General features: G+C 71.9%; 1 protein-coding gene across 1 annotated transcript in view; it reads right to left on the bottom strand.

Moving 5' to 3' along the window:
• Window positions 1-18,618, bottom strand: part of FBRSL1 (fibrosin like 1) — a 32,728-nt gene extending 14,110 nt beyond the window's left edge. Inside the window, exons 1-4 of the mRNA XM_054694684.1 lie at window positions 18,340-18,618; window positions 11,906-12,118; window positions 4,538-4,642; window positions 3,684-3,719 (exon numbers count right to left, since the gene is read on the bottom strand). Coding sequence (XP_054550659.1) covers window positions 3,684-3,719; window positions 4,538-4,642; window positions 11,906-12,118; window positions 18,340-18,618 — 633 coding nt within the window. The remainder of the gene's footprint in view (window positions 1-3,683; window positions 3,720-4,537; window positions 4,643-11,905; window positions 12,119-18,339) is intronic.
• Between the last annotated feature and the right edge of the window lie 527 nt (window positions 18,619-19,145).

Below are 19,145 nucleotides of genomic sequence, written 5' to 3'. Positions count from 1 at the left end.
TGTCTTTGCTGCCGCTCGGCAGAGCCGGCCCAACCTGAGTGCTGCCAAGCTGGATTCCCCAAGTCGGGAGGTGGCCTGGAATAAAAATCCCCCAAAACTGGATTGGGCGGCCGCCCCCCTGCCTGCCCTTTCACACCTTCTGCCCTCTGAGGCAAGTCGTGTCCACTGTGACGGCGGACACGCAGCTGTCTGTCCCCAGCCGGCTCGGGCTGCCTTGCCGTCTCCACCCCTACTGCTGCTGCCCCCACAGCTCGCCAAGCTTCTCCCCACGTGTTAAGAATTTTAGCTAAAAGTCTAAGTCATCAGGAGCGTTTCAGACACATGACTCCAGGGATAGCCCCGCCAGGGCAGATCCCCCAGCGCTCTCCTCAGGAGGCTGTGCTGCCCAGCCCGGCATGGCAGCCGTGCCACCCGCCCCCCCGCCCCCCAAAACAGGTGCTCAGGCTTTATCATCACAGCGTTCCGAGACGGCTGCTCTAGAGAAAAACCATCACTGCCACCTCCATCACTGCCACTCCCTTTCCTCACAGCACCCGACCAGCCTTTGGCAGCATGGGCCTCGGGGAGGGGGCCGTGGGGCCAGTGCAGGCGGCCTTTGTGACGCGGGCCCAGCACTGTGGGTGGCTACCTGGCTGGTGGGCAGGGCCGAGAGCTGCGTCCAAGCCCTCAGCGCCATGTCCACCTGCCTGGCCCCTCATGCCTGGAGTTGCAGCCTGGGGCCAGGGCAGAGCCGGTGGGACTGCAACGGCTGAGCCTGGACCAGGTCCCAACATGGCGCCTGAGGGCCCTGCCACCTCCTCAGGGCCCAGGTACTCACTGGAGCCTGATCAATTTCCTGGTCAGGACAGGATGGTGCCCATTTCACTTCTGTTTACTCAGTTAATTTGCTTTTTATGAGCGTTTGGGCTTTAAAGCAAAGCAAAGCAGGAATCACCCAATTAAGGAGCAATGAAGTCACCACAGCCCAAGGCCTGGGAACACGTCACACAGCAGGATGCACGGCCAGCCCAGAGGGCCCAGCATGGATTGGCGGGGCACAGTGGGGTGGACGGACAGGCGCAGGCCCCACTGCCCGGGGCTCCCCCAGAGAGGGCGCCCGCCCCAGGATGATGGGGGACCTGCAGCCCGTGCCCACCCTCCTCCCTGCCTTGGGCCCGACAGGAAGCTGCTGGCCGGCAGTGGGATGGCCCTGCCATGGCCACGGAACCCAGCTGAGAAAAAGGGGTTCTGTGGGGTTCTCTGAGGGACACGGGGTGGCATCCCTGCCCCCAAGTCCCAGGGCGCCTCCTGCACTTTTGCACATGGCTGAGAGTGGCCTCCGGAAGCCCACGCTGTACCTGCAGTCCTGCATCGGCCACGGTGGCTCTCGGCCACCACCCACAACCCCACACAGGGGCCTGGCCTCTGCCCCCGCGCCCTCCAGGGCTGGACGGGACCCAGCGGCTCCCACGACCCTGCCCGCTGCCCGCCTGGCTCCTGAGGAGCTGGGGGTGCTGCACCAGCCCGCTCGCCCCAGTTCTCTGAAGGAAGACTACACAGCCCCAAGATCCAGAGCCCGATGCGGCCACTGCTGGACACTCTGCTGCAGGCCCCGGTGTCTGAGGGCGTGGGGCGCCCCCACACACCATCTGCACCCCACGACTGCAAAGTCCCAGGAGACGCCCCCAGCGCCATCCTGGCCTCGCAGGGAAAGCAAATGTGCTGGCGCTTTCTGCGGTCAGAGGCCACATGGCCCAGGAAAGGGGGTGCTTGTGTGGGGCCCGGGGGTCTGTCTCACAGGAGCCGCCGTGGGAGGTGCCGGAGTACAGCCCGCTTGGGAGCCTCCCTGCACCCGCGCTCAGCTCCACTCAGGAGCAGACCCTGCCCGGTGGGGCCCAGTGCGGCCGCCTCAGCGCCCAGCAAGCCCAGGCCCCGTCCCCGGCCTCCACGCCAGGTGCCCGTGCACCTGTGCACGCACGTGCATGCAGGCCGCGCCGGGCCTCACTGCCCTCGGCCTGGGGGGAGGGTCTCGTCAGGCCCAGCGGCACTGGCCTCGGCCGGCCGGGACCCCTACACTGAGCAGCCTCAGCACTCTGGGTCAAGCAACCTTGTGCGGGCAGGGCACTGGGGCTGTAAGGCCACCTTGGGAGGCGCTGGGGGCGCGTGGCGAGGGGGTTCACTCCTGACCTTCTGAGCCACCCGCCCCCGGGAGGGCCCCGTGCTCCCCGCCCTGGTCCACGTCCTGGGCTTGGCGTGAGGCGGGTGCCGCACAGGCTGGAGGGGTCACGGGGCATCCACAGGCTCCTGCCCCACCCAGGGCCACGTGTGAGGTGCGGGTCTGGGCGGCAGGGGGAGTCCCGCGGGCGTGGCCCAGCGACCCTCCACACACAAGCCCGAGGCGGCTGCTGGCCATACCGGGCTCCCGACAGGCGTGAGCATCAGCCGTGGGGGAGTGTCCTGGTGGGATGACCCCCCGCTCAGCCCAGGTCAGATGACATGTCCCATGGCAGGGCATGCGGCCGGGCAGGGAGCCCAGTGCATCACACACCCCGCAGAACCACTCCCGCCGTAGCCCAGCGCGGGCCTCCAGGGGGAGGTGGTTGGAGCTGGCGGCCCAGCAGGGACCCGATGGTGGAGAGTTGGGTGCCGCCTTGTCCGCCCCCCACGCCTGGCCCCAGTCCCGCCTGGTCCTGGGCAGGGGTCACCTCCACACTCGGCCTCCACTGCCCCCCTGTGCTGGCAGGCAGCCAGCCCCACCCCACGGCTCCTCCCCAGATACCTGAACGCAGCTTTGGGGAGAAGACAGGACACGTGGGGATTCGCAGCAGAAGTGGCTTCGCCGGCCTGGCGAGACAACTCGGCAGAGAGACCCTCACTGCCCCAGGGCCTGCTCCTGGGGGATGGCACCACCCCTGCTCTCCCCTCCCCCTGCCATCTTGTCCAGTCTAGGCCCCTAAACCCTGCCCCTCATCAGGAGAGAGAGGCCCGTGGCACTGTGCTGACCACAGAACCGGTGCTGCCCAGGAGCAGGGCCCTGCGGGGAGGCCCCCTGGGGGTACAGCGCCCAGGTCAATGGCTCAAGGGCTGGGCTGGTGGACCCTGGGGCTCAGGTGAGGCCAAGAACCCAGTTTAGTCCCCCCAAAGGGGAGCCAGGGGGGTGGCGCCCCGTGAGAGCAGCTGCGGCTCAGGGAGCTGGCCGTTGGGCCTGGGAGCGCCACTAAATCAGGCTGCGCGGTCAGGCAGGGCCAGGTTCCCTCTGATAAGCCCCACGGCTGTCAGGCTGCAGAGGGCCTCGATGGAGCTGAGGGCTTCTGGCGCTCACAGGGAATGGATAAAGACACGAAAAGGGGCCAGGGCCGCTCCCCCAGGGCTGGACCCACCATGCTGGGGGCCCTCGGTCCCCAGACCCAGCACTGGAGCGAGCAGCCCAGGCCTCACCCCGCGTCCAGCCTAAGCCAGGCCTCTGGCGGTCGAGCGTGTGTGGGGGTCAGGACACCGGGGAGGCTGGACGCCATGGGGGCCCCACTGCACAGACAGGCGGTCCGGCCCAGCCCCTCCCTTGTGTGGGTCGGGCAGCAGGCCTGCCAGTGGCCGGACCCGGGGGTGGCACCATGGTGGGAAAGGCCTCGCAGGGGTTCCTGTGGGGCGAGGCCCCCCTCGGGGCAGAGCCAGGGCCAGAGGGCAGGGCCAGGGCGCACACTCACCGAGTAGCCTCTGCCTGAGAGGGCCTGCGCTGAGCTCTGCGGGAGGAAGAGGCCGTCAGAACGGGGCTGCCCCAGGACTCCCCACCCGCGCACTGGGGCGCTGCGGGCCCAGGCAGGCAGGTACCTCAGGACCACAGTACTGAAGCCACACAGGGCAGCCGAGAGCCTTGGGGCTGGAGACCCACACTCGGAAATGCCAGCCCAGCCCTGGGGTGTGTCCACGGGGCCCTCACGCCGGGAAGCGGGGCGAGACCGGGAGCCCACCCTCTAGCCCCCAGGGTCACTGTGTTGGGGGCCTCGCAGGGGTTTCCTGGAGGAGCTGGACAGGTCACTGTGGGGGTTCCGTGGGGTGACCCCGCGTGCCATGCGCTCCCTCAAGCCTCGGGTGTCTGGGCGACCCAGGCACAGGCTGGCGGGAAGGTGCAGGGAGGCCCCCGAGGGGGTGCTGGCTGTGTGTGGCCCGGAGGCCCGGCCGGGAGGAAGGCTGCACTGCACAGTCGGCAGGCGAACGAGGGCAGCCTCTGGCACTGACCAGCCCATTTCCCACCACAGCCCAGCCATCAGGCCCCTCCAGGCGGCGCCCCCAGGGCCTCCACGTTAAGTGCCAGCGAGGGACGACTCATCCCACTCGGTCCTGGACGGTCCCGAAGGGGCCCTTTCCGCTCAGGCCTCCATAGCTGGGGCCGTGGGGACAAAGCCCACGCCAGGCCCCTCCTCCTCCCCCGGCCTTCCCTGCCAAACCCCCAGGGGGGCGCTGCGTTGCCCACAACCGTCTCCTCCCGCCCGGCCCGGGCCCCTCAGCGTGCGGCCAGCGGCCGCGGGGGCAGGAGCAGCAGGCCAGGCGGGGCACTCACGTCGCTGAGTCGGTCCCGGGAGCTGCTGCGCTGGGAGCTGGTAGCCTCGTGGACGCTGTCGTCGTCACTGTGGCGGCCGCCCCCTCTGGACACGGAGACCTTCATCTGGGGACAGGAGAGCCAGGCTCAGCACAGCCCCGACCCCGCCGCCTGCCCTGGCCGCGGCCCCAGCCCTGGGGCGGCTGGGCCTCCCGAGCGGAAACCCGGCGGAGGAAAGGGCAGGGACGCGGGCGACAGACCCCACCGGGCGGGCGGCGGCCAGGAGCACAGAGTGGCCTCCACAGAGCGGAGCGAGGGCCGCGGCAGCCACACCACCCGTCCTGCAGAGGCCCCGGCCCCTCACACCAGAGCCCGGCCCCGCCCGGCCGGGAGGGGGCTGAGTGGTGAGTGACGGCTGGAGGGGCTGGCATCCGCCCCGGGCCCCGTGGGGCACGCACACCCTCGCCACGCCCCTCGTGGCCAGACTCACCACCTGGGCCCGGCCTCCTCAGCTCCTGCTGCCCTCCCGGCCTCCCCACAGGACCTGCTGGGCTGCCGCCCCCCACCCCCCCCACCCCCCCGCCCGGTCCCTGCGGCTCCGCCTTCTGACTCCAGACACACCCTGACCTCAGCTCCGCGCACCCCTGACACCTGGCCCAGCTCCAGGCCGCCCCACCCAGGGCCTGCAGGTGGTCAGAGTGGCTCTGCCAGGTGCACCCCAGAACCGCTCGGGGACCATCCTGAGCCTGGGAAGCCCACGCCCCGCTGGGCCCTTCTGCCCACCCCTGCTGGGCTCAGCAGGCCGCTCCCAGGACAGCCCAAGTCACGAGCCCAGCCCCCCGGTCCTGGGCCCCGGGCTGTGTGGCCAGCATGGCAGAAGGGGTGACTCTGAAGGGGCCTGCGCTCAGGGCCAGCAGCCTGGGGGCCACCAGACTCACCCGCTCCCTCCTAACCGCCGGCCTGGGGCGTGCTGGGGCCAGGCCTGGGGGACAGAGAAGACCCACAGGGCACTCGGATGAGGGGAGGCCCTGGCGTGCCCCACCCGGTGTGCAGACAGGCACAGGTGCCTTCCTCACCACACGCCTGCCACATGCCCAGCCGGCTCCCCCATGACCCCCGGGCCCCGCCTGCCTAGCAGTGGCTGCCACACACCCCCACCCGCCTCCTTGGGCGTGGCGTGTGCGCTGCTCCAGGCCAGCCAGCGGTCACTGACACTGGCCTCACCAGGCCATGGGCACGAGGAAGGAACTGGCTTGGCCCCTGCAGACCCGGGAGCCTTGCAGACCCCAGGAAGCCTTGCAAACCCTCACAAATGCGCCCCCAGTGCCAGGGCACTGGTGAAGCCCCGCCTCGCCCTCCTGAACTGTGGGCCCAGGAGCTCCAAGCCCTCCCCCACCAGTCAGGAGGCCCCATGGGCCTGCAGTGGATGCCTGGCTTTGGCCACAGGCCAGGGGCACCCTAGGGGGTCTCTGCCCGCTGGCCGAGGAGCCTAGGCTGCTCTGCCCGGTGGCCCGTGTCCCATGTGCCTGCCTCCTCACCGCGGCAGCAGGTGTCCAGCAGCTGTGGGGGTGCAGCCCCCAGTGCAGGGCCCAGGTTTTGTGGGAGTCCTTGCCCCCAGCGCCCTCTGGCCGCACCCCTACCTCCACAGCTGGAGACCTGACTCTGCCCAGGAACCCTGGGGGTCCCCTGGTCCCTGACTACCTGCTCTTTGTACTGGCAACAGGGGCCCAGTTCTGAGGCCCCTCCCCACAAGGGGGCACAGCGTGCCCCCGGGCAAGTGTGCCCTCCAGCTCTGGGGTGCCCCTCCCCAGCCCTACAAAGCACCTGTGGAGCCTCCCAGTCCCTCCCTCCAGCGCTGGGTGTCCCCACAAAGGCGCCTGGCCTGGCCCGGCCCGCCGCCCTACTGGGGACGCCGGTGCTGCGTGGCGGTGGGTGAGGGGGCCGTGGGCACCATCCGCCAGCACGGCAGGAGGCCCTGCGCTCCCCTGCGGTGCAGGCTCGGGCTCCGAGTTGGGCCTGCTCCCTCCAGAGGCCCCTGGACTCTCGCTCCACTCCGAGGCCGGGGGCCCGCTGCCAGGAACCAGCCCTCTCCACCCGGCGGGCACAGAGGGGTCAGGCAGGGCCGGGCTGACCGAGCACAGCCCACAGGGTCGGGGCAAGCCACCCGAGGTGGACCCCAGGGTGTTTGGTGAGGGGCCGATGGGCAGCGAGGCTGGCGGGGCCCAGCGTGGACCCCTTTGCTGGGGTTGGGGTGCAGGGCTGCCGGGTTGGGGCTGCAGTGAAGCCAGGCTTGGCCTCAGGCCCGGCTCCCTCCAGCGGCATTTGGCTGGGCCCCTCCGCCCGCTGCCCCGGCTTTCCAGGGTGCCCGGGCGCTCCGGCCCCCAGTACCTCCCAACAGCTGCACCGACCCCAGTGGCCCCAGGCCGGGCCCCTCTGGCACCTGCACTGCCTTCTGCGGCCCAGCAGGGCTCGGCTCCAGAGTGCCTCCTGGGGGGCCTGACCCCTGGGCTCCAGAAGGCCCCCCAACCTCCCACCCGGTTCCCAAGGGGGTTCACCTTCCCTGAGGGATTGCTGCTGGGGCCCAGCAGGGGCGGGGCTGATGGGTTCAGGGGAGCGTGCGGCAGGGCGGGCAGGGGCAGGCAGCCACCCTATCCCAGGGGGGCAGTCAGTCCCAACACTGAAACCGCTGGGCCGTGTGCGGGTGGGGCTCCAGTGCCCCACAACCCAGCCTCCGCTCCTCACGCCTACAGGCCCCACACACAGGCAGCTGAGCCATCCCGAGGCTGCCAGGAGAGGAGAGGCGGCCCCAGGGCGAAGGAGAGGGTGGCAGTGACCCGGGAGCCCCAGGCCTGACCCCAGCCTCAGCCAAGATGCAGCAGGTGTGACCTAGGCTCGGCCGGCAACCTGGAAGCACCGGCGCGACCCCACTGCTCCGGAGGGCCCTGCTCCAGGGGTCTGATCTCCCGCCCACAGCACAGGACCGCCCGGCCCAGCGGGGCCTGAGCGAGTGAGCAGAGCCCAGCGCCCCCGGCCCCCCCGGAGTGCAGGCAGCACGGAGGGGCCTCAGGGCGGGGCTGGGGGGTGCGGGCCGTGCCCCGAGGGCCCGTCTACTCCGCCCCAGGGTAATGATCAGGGCGCGCCCTCCACTGCCCATGCGGGGCGCCCCTCTCGCTCAGCTGCTGTTTGCAGACAACGCTGGCTGCGCTGTTCGCTCTGCTGCCTGTGCCCCCACCCTGGGGCCCACTCTGCCCTTGCTACCTGCGTCGCCCCCTTTCTCCGCGGCACGGCTGGGGCTTGGAGCAACCTGCACCTTCACGTGCCTGAATAACCTGCTGATGTCCTGTCCAGACGATGTCAGGAAGCAGCCTGGCGGGGCCGGGGAGCACGGGGAGGGGGTCCTGCGGGGATGGGGAGCACGGGGAGGGGGTCCTGCGGGGCCGGGGAGCACGGGGAGGGGGTCCTGCGGGCCTGGGGAGCACGGGGAGGGGGTCCTGCGGGGATGGGGAGCACGGGGAGGGGGGTCCTGCGGGGCCGGGGAGCACGGGGAGGGGGTCCTGCGGGGATGGGGAGCACGGGGAGGGGGGTCCTGCGGGGATGGGGAGCACGGGGAGGGGGTCCTGCGGGGCCGGGCAGCACGGGGCGGGGGGTCCTGGCGGGGCCGGGGAGCACGGGGCGCCCCCGGCAGGGCTAACTCGGAGCACCCTGTGGTGAGGCGCAGGCCGCAGGGCTGCCGGGCGGCAGGGAGGTGCGGAGTCCTGTTCCGCCCGGCACTGGCTGGCAGGGCGGGCCGGGACAGGGCGCTGCTGGTGGGCAGAGAATCAAGGGGCCGTGGTCTCCTCGCGCCCGGGGCTCGCTGCATGCTGGGAAGGGCAGCTTGGTCTCCCGCGATTTTTTGCTTTTTTCATTTTTCTTCTCCAAACCACACACGCGTTCCCTGAGGCAGCGCCCGGACACCGACAGCGGCGCCGAGCCACTGCACCCCTCACCCCTGGCCTGCGCGGGGCGCGGGCACCCTGCTCCTTAGAAAGGCCCCCGGGAGCGCAGCCTCTGCTCAGGCACCGTCCAGGGCAGCCCAAGAGGCCAGAGTCAGCAGGGCCTCTCTCCCCGCACCCCTGCCCTGCACTGGCCGCGCCCCCAGGGGTCTCCCGACAGGGCTGCCTGCGGGGCAAGAGGAGAGTGGGCGCCGGACGGGCGCACCCGCGGACACACTCTTCCTGGGCGCTCTGGACGGCCCAGGCCCTTCCGGCACTGGGAGCTGCCAGCCCACGGGATCGCCTACCTCCCCGAGCCTCCGAGACCTGCCGGAGCCTGCAGGGACAGGCCCGCGGCCCGGGTCCCCAGCAGGAGAGGCCGCCCCCAGAACCCAGGACGCCCGCCATCCCCGCTGCAGGCAGGGCCACCCCCACACCGGCCTCATGCCTGAGCTCCACCACTGGGCTCCCCGGCCCACAGCCAGATTCACTCAGGCGCCCGAACCTTCAGGAAACTGGGTGCAGGCCCCCGTGCCTACGGCCCCCAGCGTGGTGGGGCCCTGGACGCAGTCCCCACTCCCACCGCAAGGCGCTGCTGCCCTGAAGCGCGGCCCTCGGAGCCCGAACCCCCTTCAGCCCTCGATCGCGCGGGCCGTGGAGTGAGGCCCTGGTGCCCCAGGCCTGCCCCAGCCATCTGCACCGAGACCGGCCCCCCCCACAGAAAGGAGAGCTCCCGGCATCCGTGGCACCAGGAGCCGCCCCCGAGCCCCAGGCACGCCCTGGTCCCCATCAGCTCCAGATGGGCCCTCGAGGCTGCCGCCCCCCAGGCCGGGCTGTGCCCCTCCCCAGCTGCCATCCTGGGAGACAGCAGGACGCGCGACCCTCCCGCACCCCCCCCCCCCCCGCTGCTGCGGACACGGTGGCACGTGGCACGGCACTTTTTATTTCCTTTAATCAGAAAAGTAACCCCGCCGCGCTGCTGGGGGCCCGGGAAGAGGGCCGGCGCGCCTGGGGCGAGGGGACAGGCGCCGTCCTCCGGAAGGGCAGTGCTGCCCCCGAGGGACGGGCACGCCGAGCCTGACGGAGCCAGGCGGGGCGCTGCGCTTGGAGAGGGCAGCCCCAGAGGCCCTGAGGTCCGCAGTCAGAGCTGAGCCCCTCCCGGGGCCAGGATTCCAGGTGCACTAGGTGGGCCCGGCGCCCCCAGGAGGGGCCCCTCTGAGCTCGGCCCAGGCAGGGGGAGGGGCGCGGCACCACCGGTGAGACCTGGCCCGCCACAGCCAGCTGGAGCGCACCCGGCGGGCCCCCAGGGCCAGGGCGTGTGAACAACACGCCCCCGAACCAGCTCGCCCAGCCGCAGCCGCAGCCGGGCAGGCACAGGCGGGCGGGTAAAGCAGGGGTCCTGCCAGGGTCCTCTCCTCTCGTGGGGTCCGGCAGCCCCAGCCTGGAGCCCTCCTCCTCAGAGCCTCGGCTGCACTGCCAGCGGCCAGGCCCGCAGGGACAGGGCCGCCAGCCGGTCCGGCACACGGCAGGCCGCGGGGCCGCGATCCTGGCCTGGCCCCGGCCCCCGCCGCCACACCGGGCAGGCCGAGAGGGGACCTCAGGCTCCAGGGCTCACGGATGGGGCCTGGCGGGCCGCGGCGGGGGTGGAGGATCTAGTCCGTCGGGACCTCAGCAGCCGGCCAGGCCGGCCCAGGGTCAGGAGCGAGAGCCGAGGCTGATGACCCCGACCCAGGTCCAGGAGGGACCGCCGTGGCTGGCCCGGGGGCCCCAGGAGAGGCCGGCGGGAGAGGGACGGCCGCCCAAGCAGCGACGGGCGCTCGGGGAGGGGGAGCAGCGGCTGGGGCTTGCAGGGGTGGCCCGGGCCCAGGAGCGACTGCAGGGGCTGGCCGGGCTGTTTTGAGTCCAGGAGTGGCCGCTTTCGCCGACAAGGCTGTTCTGGGCCCAGGAGCGGCCGCTTGGACGGGTGGGAATGTCCTCGGCCCAGGAGCGGCCGCTTTTGCTGGCTCGGCCGCGCGCAGCCCAGCAGTGAAGGTTTGGGAGCCGCGAGCTGCTCCGGGGCTTCGCCTGACTGCTGCGGCTGACGGAGGCCCAGCAGCGTCCGCCGGGGGCGGCTGGGCTGGCCCAGGAGGGACCTGCGTGGCTGGCTGGGGGCCGGGAGTGTCCGCTGGGGGCAGCAGCACTGGTCTGAGAGTGGACTGGAAGGCCGGCGACGTGGGCAAAGCATGAAGAGTGACCGTGGGGGCTGGCACCGCGGGCACTGCGCTAGCAGAGACCGAAGGGGCCGGCGCCTCTGTCCTGAGGATGCCCTACTGGGCTGGCCACGGGGACACGGAGACCCCCATGACCGTGTGGGCCAGCAGCGGTGCCAGAGGGCCAGCAGGGGCCAGCAGAGGTGGCACGGGCCCAGGAGGGAGCGCAGGGGCCGAGAGAGGTGGCATGGGCCCAGGAGGGAGCGCAGGGGCCGGTAGAGGTGGCACGGGCCCAGGAGGGAGCGCAGGCGCCGGCAACGTTGCCGGGGGCCTAGAAGTGCCCAGCGTGGCCGGCAGGGCTGAGCCAGTAGTGACCGCTGGGACCGGCAATGCTGATCTGGGGCTGGAAGTAGCTGCTGGGGCCGGCAGGGCTGACCTGGGCCCAGAAGTGACCGCCGGGGCTGGCAGTGCCGTCTCGGGCCCGGAAGTGACCGCTGGGGCCAGCTGCGCTGACCTGGGGGTGGCCGCTGGGGCGGGCAGGGCTGCCCGGGGTCCGGGAGAGCCTGACGGGGCTGGCAGCGCCGACACGGGGTTGGGAGTGAGCCCTGGGGCGGGCTGGGCTGGAGCTGCTGCTGGTGCTGGGCCGGGCGGTTCTGGTCCCAGTGGTTGGCTGGGAGCGGCCCCCCTTCGGGGGAGCACACCTGCATGGAAGAAAGAGCACGTGTCCACCTGGGCAGGTGCGCCCACAGCCCCCCGTCCAGCCCAGGCCCGAGACATGCTGCCCTCACCAGCAGCCCGATCCCCAGCGAGGAGAGGGAGGAGCGAGACCAAGAGGAGCCCCGCAGTGAGGCGTGTGCCCGAGTCCAGAGGGAATGGGCAGGGCCAGGCCCCGCGCTGCACCCCGCGCACCGTGGCTCCCAGCCACCAGCACCACCGGCCACCTGGGCCGTGCTGCTGCGCAGACACTGGACACGCAGTCGGCGCAGCTGACAGACGCACGCAGACGGGGCCGGCCTACCAGCTACGCCCTCCTGCCCGAGCCCAGCGCACACCGCCCGGCCCCGCTCGTTGCCCCGTGTGGGCACCCGCCCTGGCGGGCCTGGTCGGCTAGGAGCGGGTGGGTTTGCGTGTCCCCACGCCCGGCCCCACGACGATGGGCTCGCTGCCCGGCAGCCTGGTGCCCAGTGGCGTCCAGGCACCGCAGTGGTCAGGGCCGGGCCCAGTCTCACCTGCTGGGCGGGCTGCAGGGGCGACTTCTTCGGGCCCCGCTCGCAGGCGGGCTCCGGGTCCCGCGCAGAGCCGCCCACCTCCGGGGGCCACCCGTTCTCGCTGGGCCCCGCCGCGGCTCCCGCCGCCGGGCAGCCCTCCGACTCGCGGGGCTTCTTGACCAGGCGACGCTCCCGCTTCTCCTTGCGCTCGTGGGGCTGCAGGGCCATGTCCTTCTGCGGGGGAGACAGCCAGTGAGCGGGGCCGGCACAGTGCCAGGGGTTCCCCAGGGAGAGCCGACACCCGAGCTCTTCAGCCCTGCCTGGGAGCGCCCCTCAGAGCTGGGGGGGGGGCAGGTGGTGGCCGAGCTTCCCCAGGGCCCCGCAGACGCGCCCTGCTGCCCTGACCCAGGCCGCCCCCAGAGCATCCGCCGAGCCCAGTGCGGCTTCCTGACCGGGCCGTGGGGAGCGCGTGCTGCCCCCTGGGGCGCAGCCCCACCTGCCGCGTGACCCTGTGACAAGGCACCTGGACCTGCGCGCAGGGCGGGAGACACCCGCCAGCTTGCACTGGGGTCACATGGGGACAGAGTGGCCCTCACTGCAGGAGGGAGAACAAGGCTCAGAAGCATCTGAGGTGCTCCCCACGTAGGGGCGCCCCCAGGAGCTGGTCGCTGGGGCTGCAAAATGGCGTGGCCTTGGCCCACCTGGCGGGTGGCAGGAGGGACCTATGTCCTGCTGCCGGGTGGGTCTCCGCAAGTTGAGCGGCAGCCGGTTGAGGCCAGACCACGCCCCTCCTGCGGGGACAGCCCTCCAGGCACAAGGTCCCCAAGGCGCCCGGACGTGGTTCACGGTCGCAGGAGCCACAGGCACGGGGCAGAGACCTCCCTGCTCGGGGGGACAGCCCCCCCACCTCCGCCACATCCTGGTACCTGCCACCTCCCAGCCACGCTCAGGCCCCGCCAGCGCTGCCAGGGCTCTCGGTGCAGGCATGGCCCAGCTCAGTGGGCACCGCCAAACCCCCACTGACCGGGGAGCAGTGAGGCCCAGAGCCCCCATGCTCGCTGACTGGCCAGCCCCATGGTGCCGGGGGCCAGCGGCCGGAGAGGAGACAGTCAGGGTGCAGGCCAGGCTCAAGGGACAGGCTAGCGGGGGTGCACAGGCTGTGGAGCAGCAGCCAAGGCCCCCACGTGGCGCGGCACATGCTCCCACGGGCTCAGCCAGCTGTGGCCGGGGGTGGGGGGACCAAGCAGGGTGTCTTGACCTCGGGCGGGTGGGTGACTCCTGAGCACCCATGGGTGCTGACCTTCTTGTGGCCGGCAGGACCCAGCTTGCCCCGCTGACTCCCCAGGCTTCTGAGTCCCTGTGGTGTCAGCCCCATGAGGGAGCAGCCGGTCTCGAGAGGCCCAGCTCAGCCGGCCCTGGCGCTGCAGACCCAGCTGCTGGGCTAGGGACTCTCGGGCGGACAGAGCCGAGCCAGCAGCAGGGGTGCGGTACGGCGCGGCATCTCCCACACCCTCACCAGCGCTCACAGGCCACACAGGGCACCCCGGGCTCAGCAGCACCATCTCACCCCACGGCGTGCTTGGCGGGCATGGCCTGAGACACGATGCGTCCCGGGAGCCTGAGACGCCAGAGCTGGCTCCTTTCCAGGGTTCAGACTCTGGGTCCAGGCCTGGCGGGTGGCAGGTGGGGTTCCAGGCAGGGCCTCAGGCACTGTCCCCCACACAACCAGCCACCCCCCTGGTCAGCACACACCCACGGGCAGACGGGGCCACGCAGACCCCTGCCCCCTGCAGAAGGGCCCACGAGCCCCACAGCCTCTCCCCAAGATGCTTCCGCACCGAGCGCTGCTCCCCGGCAGGGCCAAGGGCCGCACGGCGCCCAGGAGGCTGAGCACGAGAGGAGACAGGTGTGCACCGGCACCACCTGACCCACGCCCCCTGGACAAGGGCAAGCCCAGCGCCCCTCTGCCGAGCTCAGGGGCTGGGGTGGCCGAGGTCTTGTCTCCACACCTCCCAGACTGGGCCCCCACAGGCTGAGATCTGGGCGACCGCGCAGCCTCCAAGGGGTGGGGTGCAGGCTAGACCGAAGGAGGACCCTGGATGCCAAGGTTCCCTTGAGTCCCTCTGAATTGTGGTCCTCGGGCATTGAGGACCTCAGGTTGCTTGGAACTGGGTCCCCTGTGTTGCCCCCAGTTCCTAGCCCAGGGCGAGCGGACAGCCGTGCAGGGCTGGGTCTCCCGTGGAGGTGGGTCTCGGCACCCTCCTGGGGACTGGCCAGTCCAGGTGCCTCAGGGCTCCCAGGGCCCTTCCTCCCGCTGAGCCCACCTGGCCTCACATCTATCCCCATACCCCAGGGCCGGAGCTCCCAGAGGGGCAGGCTCAGAGAGTAGCTGGGGCCACGGCCCAGCCGTTGTGGGTGGCGGGAGGAGATGCTGGAGGAAGGCCCCACACCGAGAGCAGGGGTGGCTGCCGTGGGAGGCCATCCTGGGCCGATGCAGCTGCTGCCCACAGCTGTTGCTAGCTTTGCCTGACGCCGTGGCAGGCACCTGCGTCTCCTCACTTGCCAAGAAACGGGGAAACTGAGGCACAGAGCAGGCATGGCCAAGGCCACAAGTTGACAGTGGATCTGGACAGGGCCTCGAGGACACGCCCTGAGTCTGCTCTGGGGATGGGGGGGGGGGCACGCGCAGGGGCCCAGGGCAGCGTGCATGGGCGCGGGACCCGGGTGGGAGGCAGGCAGGGACAGGCCTCACAGTGGGTGGCAGACGGGGCCCTGGGGACCAGATCAACCACACGTGATCCCAGGAGCCAGGTGCCCCGGTCAGCCTGAGACGAGCCACAGGCACCTCCCTCAATGAATGCCCTGGAGCTTCAGAGGCTGCTGGATGCGAGGACCAGCACACAGGGCCAGCCCGGGGCCCCAGGGGTGAGGAGACTTGTGGGAGGACCTCGCGGGCCCTGCAGGACTCTGGCTCTTACTGGCAGCGGGTGTCCCGGGACCACAGCTAGACTGGGAGTGGCCAGAGAAAAAACGCAGGGGGCTGCCCTGTCCAACTCAGTGTGACCGGCAGGATGACACAAAGAGGAGCTTTCAGGCAAGGGATGGCCACACGGGACCAGGGCCCCTGGAGATGCAACTGCATCTCTGATCTGAATGCCGGCCACGAACCAGACAGTCTAGTGGGCTCTCAGCATCGACTCTGGACTCTGCGTGATGCTAAGCCTGCCTCAAGGCCAGGAAAGGCCAGTGGCCAGAGCAGCTGGGAGGCCCGCCGCTCCCTGGGGCGCAGAACCCCAGCCCCAGCTCCAGCTGCCCTGCGCTGGGCATCACCCTCCCCCCACCCCGTGACAGCCTGTAGGGGACCCTGAGCCCACCTGGCCTTGGCCTGATGCCATGTCACCACAGGTCAGGTGGCTCCTCTCCCTAGAGTGGCCCCCCTGAGGGTCAGGTGTGCACCTGCAGATGGCCGCTCAGATTCCACAGCTGCCCACTGACCCCTGGCCGATCAGCCCGTGGGCCCCACCCACCAGCACCCTACGAAGAAGCAGAGCGGGGCCCCAAGACCCTCTCCAGGTGGGCCCGGCAGGGGTACTGTCGGGGGACCCCCCACAATCCGCATAGGCACAGACAGGGCGGAGGATACCGGCCAAGGAGGCGCCGACCAAGCTCTAGCTGAGCACAGCCAGCAACTCCACAGCGGGTTTTATGCCAGGAACTTCTCAGACAAACCAGGGCACCGGACACCCCACGCATCCAGAGGAGGCTGATGCACCGGCCTGAATCCTGGGGCAGCAGCTCGTGCCCTTGTGCCCCTGCCCCGCCCAGCAGCCCCTCCTCTCAGAAGCCCCAAGCGAGCATCCCCCTCCTGAGTCCCAGGGGCAGTCTAGAGACCAGAGCATGTGCGCTCAGAAGGAAGGGACAGGTCAGGGCCCTCCTGCTGACCAGCAGTCATTTCCAGAAGCCCGCCCCACACATAAGCCCCAGCACCAGCGGGGCGCCGAGCGCCTGGCCCACAGCAGGGGCTCCAAGCACAGGCTGGGGCGAGGCCCCCTGGTGGCCACTCTGGCCCCTGCACCCACCGCCAGCTGTGATGGCCTCCAGCGCCCCGTCCTTCCTGCAGAACAGTGCTCCTGGGACAACACAGCGAGGCCTCCCCGCCTGCAAGGGCAGTCCCTTGCCCCACACCCCAATGAGGCTCCCCAGCGGGGCCCGGGCCCGGGAGCTCTGGCCGAGCATGCAGAGAGCCGGCCCAGGAGCAAGGCAGCACTGGGCAGAGCGCAGCCGTGCAGACCCAGCCGCCAGCGGTCAGGACAGAGAGGGAGGCCCCCAGACTGCCCAGGAGCTAAGAGGTGGGCAGAGCAGGTGCCCCCACGACAGCAGCCCAGCCCAGGGAGAGGCGTCTGGGCAGGGGTGTTCCTGGGAGCGCGTGGACACCACCGTGGCCTCGCCGGGGCAAGGGGCAGACGGACTGACCTGTCAGGAAGGGAGCGGCGCACAGCTGATCCAGGCTGTGCGAGACAGAGGGCCTGGGCCCCTTGGGGCCATGTGGGTCCAGACTGAACCGGGAGCCCAGAAGTGATGGCCCCAGCAGCTGGGGGGTCAGGGACAGGCGCTGGCACAGCCCAGAGCGGCGACGCGAGGCCCTCTGCCCGCACGCTTGGGCCCCGGCAGGCCTGACCACGCGCCTCAGGACACCTGCCAGCCAGCCCCGATCGGCGTCCCTAGCTGGGGTCTGGGTGGGCTGGGCCGGTCAGGGCCAGGCAGGCAGGCCGGGGAAGTGAGAGAGACAGAAACGGGGCTGGGGAGGCCCCAAGACCAAACGGACACGCGCACACACGCCCTCCTGCCTGGGAGCCGCGGCCCGCCCAGCGCTCAGGGCGGAGGTGGTGGCGGCCCCGCGGCAGAGGCCCCTCCGCACAGCAGACCCAGCGGCGAGCACAGAAGTGTACGGGGGAGGGGCAAGCCGGCCACGCTTGCAGAGCCAGGACAGGGCAATCAGGGAAACTGGGGCGCAGAGGCCTCCCCTGCAGATGGCCACTGCCCAGCCCAGGAGGCTCCAGGGGGCGCCATGCAGCACACGGGCACGTCTCCAGGGACACCCAGGGGCTGACACCTCCTGCCCAGTGACCACGGGCAGCTGGTGGCACCAGGGAAGCGGGGACCGGGCAGAGACCCCCAGCTAGGCCCCAAGGGCCTTCCTGTCACCCCTGGTCAACGTACCAGGGAGCAGAGCCGCAGCGGGAGCCGCCTGTCCATTCCAGATGGCTCAGGGGTCCTCGCCCAGAACAGGAGCAGTGGGGAGAGCCCAAGAGCTCCACACTACAAGCCCGCTGTCCACGGCCACCTGCTCGCTGCCCCCACCTGCCAACAGAACTCAACAGGGGCGGGGGCCTCTGTGGCCTCTACACACCTCCCACTCAGACAACATGCTCCAGCCACCTAACCCAGACCGAGTAGACATGACTCACCCCTGGGCTACAGACAGCCCCCCCAGCCAGGCCAGAGCCTCCACATCTACAGAGCGCCTGTGGCACCCTCCGTGCTGGCCAGTGGCTGGGGCATCTCTTGCGGCCCCAAAGGCAGGGACTCGACCTGCCGACACACACTCCCCAGAGTGTGGCAGAGCCAGGCTGGCCCCAGCGCCTGCTCTGTGCAGGGGGACGGGCAGGCCGAGGCAGCCACATCCACCACAGCAAGAAACTGGGCCAGAGGAGGCACTCCCGAGCACAACTGTGAGTCGGGGCGAGCCGGCAGCTCCAGGACCTAGGAGGGCAGCAGCACCAGGTGGCAGGCTGGCCCAACCTACAGCAACCCGCCCGGAGGCTGCCCTTCAGGTCCCTGGTGCAAGAGGCCGGCCAGTCCACTCCACCCGGGCCAGGGGTGCCCTCCAGGCGGCTCCCCGAACCCTGGCTCTCCTCTCACTCCCTTTCCCTGATACTCCAGGGAGCAAGGGGCCGGCCGGGCCACACAGGCCACCAGGACCCGCTCTCCTCCAGCCGACAGGTCCTGGGGGCGCCAGCAGGGCAGGGACAGCTGGGGAGGAAGGGCTGACCAGCGCCAGGTCGGGAGGCCGAGTGACATTCGGGGAGAGGCCCCGCGCGCAGGAGGGTGCCTGGGAGAGGCCCCTGGAGGAGCCTCCCAAGGAGGGCGGGTGCTGTCGGCACGCGGAGCCGCGCGACCAGCCGGGAGGCCGGCGAGACCCCGGGCCATTCGCGTCCCACACAGAGCCCGGCGCCGCGCCGGCCCGGCGGGAGCCGTCTCCCCCGCCGCCGGGCGCACGGGAGGACCCCGGGCTGGTGGCCCCCAGCTCCCCACAGGGGCCCAGCGGGCGGGCCCGGGCTGGGCCCCTCCGCGCGCACGCGGGCCGGGCAGCCCCGCCGGCCGCTGCCCACCCCGCCGGGCCCCACCCCCGCCGCGGAGGGTGCGCGGAGCCGGGCGGCCGGGCGGGCGCCTACCTCCAGGGCCTCCAGCGTGCTGAAGCTGGCGATGGCGAAGCCGTCGATGACCTCCTCCTCCTGCGAGCTGGACTCGCGGCGGCGGCGGCGCGGGGGGCGCGCGGCGGCGGCGCGGGGCGCGGGCGCGCGGGGCAGCCCCGCGTTCTCCTTGCCGGGCCCGGGCTCGGCCTCGTCGCCCGACGACGCGCTCCGGTCGCGGGCGTCGCGGGCCGCCTCCCGGCGCCGGCCGCGGTCCCGCTGCGCGCGCGAGCGCCGGCTCTGGCGCGCCTTGGCCTCCATGGCGCGGTGACCTTGCGGCCGGCGCGGCCTCGCGGCCGGGCTACGCGGCGCCGCCGGGGCGGGCGCGGGCGCGGGGCCGGGGCGGCGGGCGGCGGGCCGGGCCGGGCATGCCGCGGGGCTCAGCCCCGGGCCCGGCGCGGCCGGGGCGCCCCGGCGCGGGCGGCCGCGCGCCTGGCGGGCGGCCGGCGCTCAGCGGCCCGGGGGGCGCGCCCCATGGGGGGCGGGGGCGGCGGCGCGGCGGCGGCGGCGCGGCGGGGCGGCGGGCCGGGCCCAGGCGCCGGGCTCGTGAGGCGGCGGCCGCGGCGCCCCGAGCGGATAACAACTGACGCACTTCCGGCCGGACGCCCGCGCCACAGGAAGTGACGCGCGCCGAGCCCGCCCGCCGCCCGCCGCCCGCGGGCCACGCCCCTGGGCGGGGCCTGGGAGGCCGCGCCCCTCCCGCCCCGGGCCCGCGCCCCTCCACGTGCGCGGCGGGGCGGCGGGACCCCGCGCGGCCTGGGGGTGCGGGTCGGGGCGTCGGAGCCGCG

Source organism: Talpa occidentalis, unplaced genomic scaffold, assembly GCF_014898055.3.
Source record: "Talpa occidentalis isolate TD23 unplaced genomic scaffold, MPIMG_talOcc4v2.1 talOcc4.14, whole genome shotgun sequence".
In the NCBI taxonomy this organism is placed as follows: Eukaryota; Metazoa; Chordata; class Mammalia; order Eulipotyphla; family Talpidae; genus Talpa; species Talpa occidentalis.
The sequence above is the reverse complement of the archived record's forward strand: the minus strand, read 5'-3'. Positions and strand labels throughout refer to the sequence as shown.